Here is a 14,414-nt window from a genome sequence, read left to right on the forward strand (position 1 = left end):
GTGGGTACAGTAGGGACAATTGATACCCTCCATAAAGGTATAATCTGCAGAATAGTTACACTACTTTCAAAAACAACAAAATATAATTATATTCATACATGGCTTTTCTGATGAACGTGGCTCAGCACTGAAATAAAGAACTACCTCAGAATCATCCATAAAGGAGGTTGGTCTCAGAAATTAAATGCAAAATCAGCTCTTTTCACCCAAGGAGCATTCCCTTCCTAACCAAGCTTAAGATATCCAAAGGCAATCTAACTACACATGAAATCAGAAAAGGAAATGTTGTCTCTGTGGATTTTAACTCTTTCACTAAAATAATTATCAGGCTAGTAAGGAAGGGGAAATGCTGCAGTAAAAACTCCTTGCCCCCAAACATATCTAAGCCTTTGAAAATAAATTCTGCTTCAGTTTACAAGTAAGTGGAAACAGAAAATCTGGTTCAGGGACTCTTTCTCTCTCTCGATTGACAGATTGATTTTTCCCTGACCAAAGATCAAACTGGCGCCCCCCGCAGTGGAAGCGCAGAGCCTTAACCATGGGACCGCCAGGGCAGCCCTCATTCTTTTTTTATGTCACTGAATGTTAACTCTTCTCCCTTTTCTACTTCAAGGCCCACATTATTTGGGTCCAAATCCTATTCTGATATGTTCAGCTCTTCCCTATGCTGCCATCATTTGCTCCATTTATGACCTCACCACTAATACCCCCCAGCACAGATCATGAAAGAATCTTGTTGGAGATTGCTGAATTGGGGGAAAATGTTAAGAAACTACCTAGAGCAGAGCTTCTCAAAGTTAAATGTACATTCTAGTGCTCGAGAATCTTGTTAAAATGGTAATTCTGATACAGGATTTCTGCCGATGGGGCCTGAGGTTCTGTATTTCTAACAAGTTTCCAGGTAATATAGATGCTGCTGGTCTGAAACACACTTTGAGTAGAAAAGATCTATAGGCCAACAGCACTAGATCTAGAGTCAGCTGGGAAACAATATATGGTACATGTGGGACATGTTAACAGAGCAAACTGTTGTCAACAATGATATTCAACGAGAACAATAAATCCAATGCAACAGTCAACAGTCAATTAAGTGACCTGCTATGCCCAATGACCATGGGCAGCACTATAATATTAAGTATGTGCTAACGTCGGCTTGCTGTAAAGTATTGGTTTGTCTATTACTAATAGCACAGCATATTTGTTACAAGCATTGGCCCTGAAATCAAAAGCCTATGTTGGAATCCCTTCCATGCAAATTACTTTTTCTCTTTGCCTCAGTTTGCTCATCTGTAATTTCATAGGGTTGTTATGAGGATTAAGCTCATATATGTAATATCTGTAAAACAATTAGAACAGTGCCTGGCCCATATAGGCAGCAAATAATATTATTCAAAAATTATTGGTCAATTTAGCGTATTTACTACCTACAAGTGCCCATCTGAAATCTTCATCAAAATACCCTTAATTCAGCTAGTGGAATAACTTGCAATTTTATCATTACTTATTATTTTAACAAAAACTTACTACCTTATTCCATTATTTTTCAGAACATCTCTGAGCTTCCAACACATCTAATGTAGTATAATATTTGAAATGTGCTTAAAAGCTGTTTTCTATCTGTTTCTAATTTCTTTTTAGGTTTACTAAGTCACCCCATTTGACTGCTAAATTGATGAATTTCTGTACCACTGTATAAGTATGAAACAAATATGAAAAGTGTCCACTAAACAGATCTTTAAATTCCCATGCAAGCTTAGTTTGTTTCACTTAAAGGCAGTTTCTATAGAATAAACCATTCCCTAATCATCCCAGGTAGTAAGTACATTTGTATAAATTACTTAAAAGTGTAATTTAAGAAACATACTTTGATCATTCTAAGTTCTTCAATTTTTAAAAAATTTTTATATATTTTGTAATATTTCAGCCACTTATGATAAAACTAAAATTACCTCAAGCACATGCATAAAATCTTTAAATATTCGTTTTCTTTCAGACTCTAGAGTTATATCCTCAAATGCTGGCTCTTTTACAAATCTCTCCCGGATCTGAAAAATTCAGATATGGAATAAATATATGAATACTGAGAAGAGTATACCAATATGACTAAAAGGAATCATAGCAGCAAGCAAAAACTGTGACAGCCCAGCCCCCTCAAAGTGTTTATTTCCTTTCCTCTAGTTATCTCTGTGACTATGAGAAAGAAATAAAAAATTTTTATCTTCAGTTGTAAAGGAAAAAATTTACAAGTATACATACATCTTCCCAGACAGCATCCAATTCTATTGGAGGAGTAGCTTGTTTCAACATACTCTTAAATGCAGATTCTTTTCGTTTCATCTTCCGAGCCTCCTCTTTTTCTCTTTCACGTTCACGGGCTTCTGCCTTTTCTAGTAACTTTTAGAAAACATATTTAATCAGTTATAATAGTATAATCTGTGTTAACTGAAATAATTCATTATAATTAATTTAAGTATTCTATCATCTATAAGTCAGAGAGCCAATTGTTTTTAGGAAAGGAAGCTTACCATCAGCCATCATCTAAGTACATTATATTCTGTTACCTTACCCTGGAAAAGTGTCCGCTACTCTGTAAAATACTATTCCTATTCCCTTATTTCAGTAGCTTACATACAACTTAAGTATTTTTGGCCAAATATATTAAAAACTATACTATTAATTAGTTGTTCATAACAGTAAATATGATAACTTACACTATTGAAAGCCAACTTAATATTTCCTGCATCTAATGTGGTTGATCTTTTAGTCGAACTGATTATTGCCACAAAGTCTTCAAAAGTAGTATTTACTTCAACTACAAATCCTTTATCCTAAAAAACAGAAATCTTGTTAATATTAATAACACTAATCAAAGGAACACAGTATCCCTTTAAAATATATGGCACGGATTAACAGTTAATAGCAAGTATCCTAGTTAATAATAGCAAGTATATACTATTTACCTTTAGAATGTCTTTTATTATCTTCTTCTCATCATGATAACGTGCTTTAAGATCCTCAACATAAAACTTGAAAAGGTCAAGTGCAGTTGATCCTAATGAAAAAACTAAAGAAGTCAAAAGCTAGCTCTAATCAAAGAGCTGCAATTACTTTTTTGTTTATAAAACAAAAGAAAGCACCCCCCATGCCCCAACACAACCTCCTTTCCCTCTGGCCCATTCCAACTATCATAACTACAAATTAGGAAAGAGAAGAATCTCACCCGGCTGACCAAGCATATTAGTGAATCTAATGTCGGAACTAATTGTTGGATACAATTCCATCCAAGATGACATAGAATGCAGTTGTCCATGTTCATGCAGTTCATCTAAAAATATCTGGGGGAAGGGGACAACAACAACGAACCCATTATATATTGAAAAGCCATCTTTAAGGACTTTGGAAATATTGGTATAACATGAATGAAAATACATGTTAAAAACAGCTATATTTAAAACTCTTCTACCAATGTTATCACAAATATGTTTAGGTGCAAAGCATATTTGCTCTTTGATGAAAATAAAATCAGCTTTTAGGCAAAAAATTATTTTGGACTTCAGAGAAAAGGACTGTTGAAAAGCTACATTACCTTTCCAGGCTTCAGTTTACTGTCCCTTAAGATAGATCATCATTTCCAGTTTGCAAATAACATATACAAATAAAGTCAAAACACTGGATGTTATCTCAAATGATGAGGCTAAAGAATGTGCATGCACATTTACTGCAAAATATACTTTTTGTTTTTAAACATAACGCCTAATGTGTTCTGAAGGATTTTTTAATTTAATTTTCTTTTCTAAGAGGAAGATATATAATTTTACTAAAGCAACATACATATAGTGTGGGGAACTAGGACTCAACCCCCATGTCTGATTTTAAAACCTATTTCCTTTCTTCCATATTACTGTTATAACTTAAATTTTTATATGCTCACTTTATCCTTCTTTTACTATTTGCCAACTTTCAGGGCAACATAGTGGGACTTTAGTACTCAGTAATTTCCACATTTCCTGCTTCCTGAAATCCTTAGGGAGTTTTAATTCTATAAATGTCCCTAAATTAGGGGCCAAATTCTGCTCCTAAAATTCTTATACCTGCACTGTTCAACGCCAGCAGTATATAACACACAATGATTTTGAAGGTTTATCACCAAAATAAATAAATTTAAAAAAATATATTGGTTGCATGTTAAAAGACAATATTTTAGATATATTGGGTGAAATAAAAGGTTACTAAAATTAATTAAATTAGTAAGACATTAAAATCATGTATGTGGCATACAAATTTTTATTGGGTAGCACTGTCCTGAATGACACCAGACATGTAAAATATACCACTTCTCTCCAAATGGGAATAAGCATGTCAATTCAGTCTCTAGATTTCCAAAATTTTTTCCTCAAACTTAATTTCTATCCTTTCGTCCTTACCCTTCAACATAAATGGGAGCTCAACCCACCCCTGCTGTGTGATAACCGAGGTTCTTCACCTACTCCCTCTTTTGAGTCCCTAAAACAGCTTAGAAACCATCTTCAATGATGCTCTCTAGGATCTTAAAATCTACATCATCATACCTGCTTTGCTAGTATTTGTTTCACTTCTAGGTTGCTGATAAAAGTCATAGAATTTTGACACTGAATCCATTTCAGTAGTGAATCTCCTAACTTGAATGAAAATTAGAAATCATCTGAGATTTTTTTTAAGAAAATATGAATTAAAATAAAGATATTTGTAATTTATTTCTTAAAAATCACCAGGTAAGTTTCATGTGAATTCAGGTTTGAAAACCATTATGCTAAAACTGTATGGCTCTTTCTCTCTTTTATTTACTAACCCCACCTTGGGAAGGGGAGGAGAAGATGGAAACCAAGCTTCAAAGATGGCTGAGGCTGGTTATTTCTCCTTCCCTTAGAGGAGAAGGCTCCCAACGTTGGCACTAATGACATCTTGGAGCTCGTAAACTTTTTTGTTTTGTTTCGGCGGTGGGGGGGGGGGGGTGGTAGTCCTGTACATTGGACGATGTTCAGCAATACCTCTGGTCTCTACCCAACTAGATGCTAGTAGCAACTTCTCCCCAAATCATGACCATCAACAAAAGCACTAGTTGAACACCACTCACTGCCTCAGGCCAACTCAATAATATGTCTTTTCCCTCATCTCCTTCCTTCTTTTTGTCTCCTTATATAAGGTTCATAATGTAACTACTCACATATGCTTGAATAAACCTTCAAAGATTTTATTTAATAACAGAATACCCCTATCCTTCAATTCTTTCTTCTCTCCCTCTTGACTGGTTCTCTCTTATCAAAGAAAAGCCACACTCTTAACCCTGAGAGTACTCTTGAACTGTCTTATCAAAACATCAGAGAAAGGTCTGATTTTGCCTCTATTTACCTTTAAACTATTTGGCAACTCTTTAACTTCCCCTAGATGTCAACAGTCACTGACCTTAAATGTTACATCTAACTATAATTCTTTCAGTCTTATTTCATAAAGAATCTCAACATTTGCCACTTTTGGTAAATTACCTTAGGTGGTATCTCAACGAATCATGTGAAGAAATGGTAAAAACAAAACCACAGATTGTAGTCCCCCTCCCTGCCCCAAATTTGATTCATCAGGTCTCAGTGGGGTTCTGAGAACTTGCCTTTCTAATAAGTTTCCAAGAGACAGTGATATGCTGGCCCATACTTAGAGAACTGCCCGAGGCCATTAGCTTTCTCTGCATGATTAGGGTATGTTATCCCCATGACCACATTTCAGCTTAGAAGAAGTTGTAATGGTAGTTCTTTTAAAAACCAATGATGTGGGACATCCCTCGTGGTCCAGTGGTTAAGAATCCGCCTGCCAATGCAGGGGACAGGGGTTCAAGCCCTGGTCCGGGAAGATCCCACATGCCATGGAGCACCTAAGCCCGTGCGCCACAACTACTGAGCCCACGTGCCACAACTACTGAAGCCCGCACGCCTGGAGCCCGTACTCCGCAACAAGCGAAGCCACCGCAATGAGAAGCCTGTGCACCGCAACGAAGAGTAGCCCCCGCTTGCCGCAACTAGAGAAAGCCCGCGCACAGCAACGAAGACCCAATGCAGCCAAAAAAAAAAAAGAAAAAGAAAAAATTAATTAATTAATTAAAAAATGATGCTGGGGTTCTACTCGTCTCCTTCACATTCAGTTGCTGAAAATTTAGTCACGTTACCACAAGTAGCTACAAACGAGGCTAGAAAACTTAGATTTTAAATAAGGAGCCATGTGCCTAGGAAAGGGAGAACAGATTTTCAGGAGGTTGATTAATACTCTTCTGCAACCACTGAGCTTTAATGTCTCTTATGAAGCTTTTGCAATGGTTTAAAATAAGGAGAACTATAAGGTAAAACACAACAAAAATAAGGAAATCTGGGTCACAGAAAATAAAAGAGAAAGTACAATGTCAATACTGAAACTGGAGAACGTGGATCAGAAATCCTAATATAAAGGCCACAAGCATCTTTTGCTAAGCCTAAAATATGGCTTTTATGTGTCTGGCATCGTTTCTGATTACTATTGATACAACTGGTGTTAGTATGTTTTGCTTCAGATATTCAGCTCAGTAATTTTCCTCTGCTACTATACTTCCTTTAAAAGGTATATTCACAACTTAAAAGAGACCTACTGAATCAAATTCTGGGGGTGAGGCTCAACAGTCCCTGGTTTTAACAATACTCCGAATGATCCTTTGGGAAACCACTAAGACGAAACCATAGAGAGTAGTAAATGTTACGTTTTTATGGAATGAAGACTGCAATAATGCTATTGGCTGTGGCATTTAAGATGATTAGTGATCTCTGGCACCATGGGGAGTTTTCTAAAAGCCCTCTAAGTGATTCTGATGCATGCTAAGTTTTGAGAACCACTGCCTTAGGAGATGACAATGTGCTCTACCCTAAACCAAAACAACTGTTCTTTCAAGAAATAAAACCTCTTATTTAAGTCACTGTAACTTAGCACTTACCCTAATACAGTGTTTAATGAAAGAGACCCAGTAATTAACACACAGCATAGATTCAAAGTCTGGCTCCACTACTCAGTAGCTGAATTTGGGCAAGTCACTTCATCTCTCTAAGCCCATTTCCTTACCTATATAAAAAGACATAACAAAAATAGTACCTACTATCATAAAATAAGGCTATCATAAAAATTAAGAGGTTATAAATTTTAAAAGCATAGCAATAAGCAATCAATGCTAACTGCTATTATTATAATTATTATTGAAATGGAAATTTGGTGAAATATAAAATGCAAAAATTCATTGCTCTGTGACAGCCTCCATTACTGACAGACTAGAAGTGATACTTGGAGGTCAAAATAAGCCACTGGCCTATATAAAGAACATGTAATTTTAGCTCCTCTGTATAGTGTTTAACAATTATGGCCCATCCTCAAAACCATTCTCAAGAACCTAAAAGTCAAATAGTACTAATAACTCATCACACATATTTTATTTTCAGTCTCCCCTCATGATTATCTATTCCTCTTTCCCAAGTGAAACCTTATCTATCAGTGCTCACTTTAAATACCAAATCTGCTACAGCCTTCTATGTTCCCCTAGCCTGAAATAGCTACTCTCCTTAAGTGGATTCATAACTAACTATAGAACTTAAAGAGTTAAATTTGTATGGATCCTCTGCAAGAGCCCAAGTTAATGATCTGAGATCAAGATTCTCAAAATTGTTTACATCACTGTTACAGGTCATTAACCATATTATACAATTAAGCTAGAAAACAGAGCTTTTAAAATCACCTGAAAAGATTCTCGGTTTTTACGCTGTCGTCTCCTTTCCCGAAGCAAACTCTTCTGTTTTTCTTCTTCTTCTTCCTTTTCTAAAGCCCGAATGTGTTCTTCAAAGCAAATTAACGCATCTTCTTTATCCATGTCTAGAATTTTTTTCAGTTAAAAAAAATTAGAACGTCAAATATCAGTAAAGAAAGCAGTTTACTTATTTGCATTAACTCCCTACAAAGTTCAAATTCGTTTTACCAAAATATTTATATTTAAACTCAAATATGACTTCTAATTATCTAAATAGGAAGTGTTCAAGGAAAATTTATTTTCTTTTATTTATAATTTTTTTTTTTTTTTTGGGCCACGCTGTGCAGCTTGTGGGATCTCAGTTCCCCGATCCAGGGATCAAACCTGTTGCGCCCCCTGCAGTGGAAGCGTGGAGTCCTAACCACTGGACCGCCAGGGAATTCCCATGTGAAAAATTTCAAAAAGACCTCATTAAAACACAGCCCTCGAATCCGAGGATGAAACAGAGACAACACATACGACACAAGTAATAAAATGAAAATAAAACTGTTGTGATAAATTTGTCAGCAATATCAGAATTACCCAAGGAGTTTTTCAAAATACAGAATTCTAGGCCCTCCCTGAAACTTACTGAAGTATGGTATTCAGAAGGATAATCAAGAAAGCTGTAATTTAAAAAGCAACTAGGTAGATCAGAAAAAGAACTTGGGGAAGCTTACTGTAAAATAATGTTAATCCATTTTTTGCCTTTTTGCAAGCACATCTCTAAAGTCATTACCTCGAGAGGACAACATGAGTAAAATGTGGTTATTAATTTGGTTCCCACTAAGTCACATATAAATGGCAAAGGACAATTTCAGGCTTGACCTAATAAACATATTTCAAGAATACCTGATAAAGCTAACTTCAGATTTTGGGGAAAATATTTTGTCCTGAATCACAAAACTCAATTAGAAAGAAGTATCCTATTTATTTGGAAACAAACAAAACAGCTTTTCAAGGATGGACAAACAATTATGTAAAATTCAGTTAGTGATCGCATAAAAAAAGTGACCATTCTTCGCTTCTGGACAACTTTTAAAAAACTGTTCCTTCCACTTAGTCATCATTCTTACTCTGTAATTCTTCATCTTCTGCAAAAGTTGGATTATCCATCAGATACTGCTGGGCTTCAGACCAAGTAGTAGAGTATGTCACGTTAGCCATGTTGTCAAGTATGTTTTTTAAGGCTTCCCAATTTCTCTTTCGCAACTGCTTTGCTTGCTCCTAAATCAAAAATATGAATATATGTTTTGAATTTCAAATAAAGTATGACATATAAACTGCAATTAGTGAAGGTTTCTTCACATTCTGATGTCCAAATTTCAAATGTTACCCATTTACTTTAAATATCAACACTCTTTACCTTTCCAGTGCTCTTGCCTAACTGCTTGGCTCTTACCTTCAAATTTTTTTTTTAACCTCTCTTCTAAAGCTGGAATCCCACCTCCCTCACCCCCTCGCAAAATCTCTCCTCTCACAACTATGCATTGTAGACACTGTCCAAACGAAAGTTACAAATCACACAACAGGTAAATGATAATGTGTTCAACCTCTTTCAGCTATGTTCAAATTTTTGTCAATAATACTTACATTTCTCTAAGTCTCTTGGAAGACTGGATAGCATACAACTTAGTACATAACAAAACAGACACGAGCAAAACTAAATGTATTTGTAGGATAGTATTTTAGTGTTTTAAAACACTATCTTACAAATACATTTTAATGGTAACAATTACACATTACTGCTGTTCTTGTAAAATAATCATAAATAAATGCCTTATAAGCAAAAACACTGAGTATTTTTTCAAACCAACAAGCTAAATATAAGTATTTTTCAAAGTGGGCATAAGACAGCCAATTAATGACAATCCAAGTATCAGCTGCACAAATCTCTACCTACTATGTTCACATCAGTACTTATTATTATAGGAGCTGTTTTTAAATGTAACTTCTAATAAATAGATCTGTTGCACCATATAAACTAGATAAACCAACGAAAATGAACATGTTATAAAGTAACTCCTAAACAGGATGAAGAAACATCTTGTTTTATCAATAAACACTAGTAAGAGCGAATAATACCTTTTCTTTTTTTGAAAGAAAGAATAAAACATCTTCATAGATTTCAAGACGATCACGTTCTGATATTGCATTCCAGACTTCCATCTCTCCAAACATTTGCTCTGCTTTTCTATTTGTTAAAAAGATTAAATGTTACTCTATACTACACCATAAAAATGTTAAACCATTTTAATGTTATTCTAAATTTAATACCACCAAATGAACACTCTTTCCCACTCTTAAGTTCATGATTGTATTGTAAGAGAAAACTTTTGTATAAATTTTGTTGATTTTGTTTCAAAAAAAGATGTGATTTCACTGGTTCAAAAAAAAAAAACTTTTGGATAATTAAGAAAAAGAACAAAACAGCTTAGGCCTTGATTTCTCCTTTAGAGATAGAGGAGATAATTCCAATTGAGCGACGTTTTGTAATTAAGACTATCTCTATTTCTCAGCGTAGCGACAGAGACTACCAAACTGCCCATGGAACTAAATTACAGACTTCAATAAACTGTAAGAAATTTAGTTAACAGATAAAATCGGACTATTGAAAGAAATGGAAGAGTTCTTCACTAAGGCTTTTCTGGAAAAGTGAGGAAAGTAAGAAAACATATAGGGAAAATGAATGTAATAGCTTATTGCAAAGATGTTAATAATTAATTACTCACAATTTTAAATAACAAAGCACTCCAAAAATAAGAATGCTATATAAATGTAAATTTTCAAAAATGCTATACATAATGAAAATAGCCTATTTCTATTCCACAAATACAAAAAAATCTGAATTCTTTTTTTAAATTTTTTTTTAACATCTGTATTGGAGTATAATTGCTTTACAATGGTGTATTAGTTTCTGCTGTATAACAAAGTGAATCAGCTATACATAAACATATATTCCCATATCTCTCCCCCTGTTGCATCTTGAATTCTTATATTAAGGAGAAAGGAGTCAAGCTTTCACTTTGAAATAAAGTATTTCTCCCTTTTTTATTGTAGTCCCTAATTAATAACTAAGTCTATAAATTCCACATTTAACTACTGATTTATCTTTTACCTTATGAAACTGTCACATTCACAATCATTTAGCTTTAATGAACATCTGGATTAGTTACTGCACTTCGTAAAAAGTCTGACACAGAAACAGTACAGTAAACATACACCATGATCAGTAAAAATCTTACTTGTATCTAGTTGTGGAAGTCATTTTTTCATGATTTTCAAGAAAACGCTGAAAGGATTCCTTAGCCTCTTTGTATTTGGATCTTGCTTCTTCTTTTTCTTCTTTCTCTGTCTGGACTTTATAAGCATTAAAGGCCTGCTTTTTTTCACTCAACTTTGCTAAAGCACTAAATAGAAAAATATCGTATAAGACTAAATGAAGGTAAGATGATCAAATGTTACTGCTTTGAAAAAACAATAAATTTCATTCACAAATTAAGAAAATGTCAGTAAGTTATTAAAGATAGCAAATAATTACAGAAAATAATTTCTACTTTAAAAATAATTCTAACATCTATAGCAGGGTGCCCAGACTATATGACAAGCCTTTTAACTTTTTTGGTTCTTATCAGACATAAAGCAACTCTATTATTGGTATCCAAAATAACAGAAGACCATGGAGTGAAAAGTTGTATTATTTTACATAATTTAAATTTTCTAGGCTTGGTTTGCTCAAGGTGGAAAGTAAATAAAAAAATCAAACTGTTACCTGTATCGTGGATCATTAATGATCATTTTCATAGCTTGCTCCCATGAAGCATTAGATGGTACCCGCTGAAAATCATTTAATGAAAAGTTAAAATTTCACACAAATATAGTAAGTCATACAACAGGGAACAAAGTATAATACTCACTGCAAACATCAACCACTTCCCTTTGCAGGAGTTTGAAAAAAGGTCTAAAAAATAATTTATTGAAGCAAGCAAATCTGTGTAATGTATCTATAGACTAAAAAGAAAAACTGAAATTTAAACAGACCATGAATACTTTCTTCCTCAGACTACTGATTAGAAGACAGAACAATTTTTATGAATAAAAAACCTTGTATTAAATACTGAGGTGGAATGTGCTGGGTAGTACCTTACACATTCTTTTTGGTTGAAAGTCAGTTTCTCAAAGTTAAAAAAAGAAAAAAGACAACTTTAGTTCATTTTCAGTCACAGCCGTTTATAAGATTAGTATTTTTAATAAAAGCATCAAGGTACAAACTGCACTGAAGGATAATTTCATTTATTAGATACTTATAATAAAAATCTCTATTATAAATACCTTTTCCTTCAATAATTCTTTAAATGCTTGCTTTGCTTCCTCCTTTGTATTCCAAGTATATGTTTTTTTTGCTGGTTGGCTTTCTTCCTCCTCCTTTTTGGGAGTAAAACTAGAGAGGAATTTATACATTGTATTTACAATTTAAATAAACACTTGCTTTATTTAGAAAAATAATGTGTTATTATTATTTGCTGTTGGGGTAAACAAATTAAACTTATTTGACAAGTTGAATAAAGTCTCCATGAGACACATTTAATGCAACATAACGAAATAAAAGTACTATATAGTTTTTTCCTCTAACATTCGGTTATTAAGACCTTGTACAGAGCTCTACCCACCACCAGAGCCTCCCATCAAGCCTCTTAGATAGCCTCAACCACCAGAGGGCAGACAACAGAAGCAAGAAAAACTACAATCCTGCAGCCTGTGGACCAAAAACCACAGTTACAGAAAGACAGAGAAGATGAAAAGGCAGAGGGCTATGTACCAGATGAAGGAACAAGAAAAAACCCCAGAAAAACAACTAAATGAAGTGGAGATAGGCAACCTTCCAGAAAAAGAATTCAGAATAATGATAGTGAAGATGATCCAGGACCTCGGAATAAGAATGGAGGCAAAGATTGAGAAGATGCAAGAAATGATTAACAAAGACCTAGAAGAATTAAAGAACAAACAAACAGAGATGACCAATACAATAACTGAAATGAAAACTACACTAGAAGGAATCAATAGCAGAATAACTGAGGCAGAAGAACGGATAAGTGACCTGGAAGACAGAATGGTGGAATTCACTGCTGCGGAACAGACTAAAGAAAAAAGAATAGAAAGAAATGAAGACAGCCTAAGAGACCTCTGGGACAACATTAAACGCAACAACATTCGCATTATAGGGGTCCCAGAAGGAGAAGAGAGAGAGAAAGGACCAGAGAAAATATTTGAAGAGATTATAATCGAAAACTTCCCTAACATGGGAAAGGAAATAGCCACCCAAGTCCAGGAAGCGCAGAGAGTCCCATACAGAATAAACCCAAGGAGAAACACGCCGAGACACATAGTAATCAAAGTGGCAAAAATTAAAGACAAAGAAAAATTATTGAAAGCAGCAAGGGAAAAACGACAAATAACATACAAGGGAACCCCCATAAGGTTAACAGCTGATTTCTCAGCAGAAACTCTGCAAGCCAGAAGGGAGTGGCATGAAATACTTAAAGTGATGAAAGGGAAGAACCTACAACCAAGATTACTCTACCCAGCAAGGATCTCATTTAGATTTGATGGAGAAATCAAAAGCTTTACAGACAAGCAAAAGCTAAGAGAATTCAGCACCACCAAACCAGCTCTACAACAAATGCTAAAGGAACTTCTCTAAGTGGGAAACACAAGAGAAGAAAAGGAACTACAAAAACAAACCCCAAACAATTAAGAAAATGGTCATAGGAACATACATATTGATAATTACCTTAAACGTGAATGGTTTAAATGCCCCAACCAAAAGACATAGACTGGCTGAATGGATACAAAAACAAGACCCATATATATGCTGTCTACAAGAGACCCACTTCAGACCTAGGGACACATACAGACTGAAAGTGAGGGGATGGAAAAAGATATTCCATGCAAATGGAAATCAAAAGAAAGCTGGAGTAGCTATACTCATATCAGATAAAATAGACTTTAAAATAAAGAATGTTACAAGAGACAAGGAAGGACACTACATAATGATCCAGGGATCAATCCAAGAAGAAGATATAACAATTATAAATATATATGCACCCAACATAGGAGCACCTCAATACATAAGGCAACTGCTAACAGCTATAAAAGAGGAAATCGACAGTAACACAATAATAGTGGGGGACTTTAACACCTCACTTACACCAATGGACAGATCATCCAAAATGAAAATAAATAAGGAAACAGAAGCTTTAAATGACACAATAGACCAGATAGATTTAATTGATATATATAGGACATTCCATCCAAAAACGGCAGATTACACGTTCTTCTCAAGTGCACACGGAACATTCTCCAGGATAGATCACATCTTGGGTCACAAATCAAGCCTCAGTAAATTTAAGAAAATTGAAATCATATCAAGCATCTTTTCTGACCACAACGCTATGAGATTAGAAATGAATCACAGGGAAAAAAACGTAAAAAAGACAAACACATGGAGGCTAAACAATACGTTACTAAATAACCAAGAGATCACTGAAGAAATCAAACAGGAAATAAAAAAATACCTAGAGACAAATGACAA

At 34.6% G+C, this 14,414-nt stretch overlaps 1 protein-coding gene across 4 annotated transcripts in view; it reads right to left on the bottom strand.

Annotated features, from left to right (window-relative positions):
- Positions 1 to 14,414, bottom strand: part of PRPF40A (pre-mRNA processing factor 40 homolog A) — a 63,493-nt gene that overhangs the window by 5,613 nt on the left and 43,466 nt on the right. For 2 of the 4 annotated variants that reach the window (XM_057551926.1, XM_028166769.2), the window contains exons 11-21: positions 12,155 to 12,263; positions 11,595 to 11,659; positions 11,068 to 11,232; positions 9,908 to 10,016; positions 8,899 to 9,049; positions 7,775 to 7,908; positions 3,221 to 3,335; positions 2,961 to 3,052; positions 2,712 to 2,828; positions 2,257 to 2,394; positions 1,950 to 2,045 (exon numbers count right to left, since the gene is read on the bottom strand). In XM_057551926.1, the coding sequence (XP_057407909.1) occupies positions 1,950 to 2,045; positions 2,257 to 2,394; positions 2,712 to 2,828; positions 2,961 to 3,052; positions 3,221 to 3,335; positions 7,775 to 7,908; positions 8,899 to 9,049; positions 9,908 to 10,016; positions 11,068 to 11,232; positions 11,595 to 11,659; positions 12,155 to 12,263 (1,291 nt within the window). Of the gene's footprint in view, positions 1 to 1,949; positions 2,046 to 2,256; positions 2,395 to 2,711; positions 2,829 to 2,960; positions 3,065 to 3,220; positions 3,336 to 7,774; positions 7,909 to 8,898; positions 9,050 to 9,907; positions 10,017 to 11,067; positions 11,233 to 11,594; positions 11,660 to 12,154; positions 12,264 to 14,414 lie in introns of all 4 variants that reach the window. The other 2 variants (XM_057551924.1, XM_057551923.1) reach the window with 1 other exon arrangement.

Source organism: Balaenoptera acutorostrata, chromosome 8 (assembly GCF_949987535.1).
Source record: "Balaenoptera acutorostrata chromosome 8, mBalAcu1.1, whole genome shotgun sequence".
NCBI classification, from domain to species: Eukaryota; Metazoa; Chordata; class Mammalia; order Artiodactyla; family Balaenopteridae; genus Balaenoptera; species Balaenoptera acutorostrata.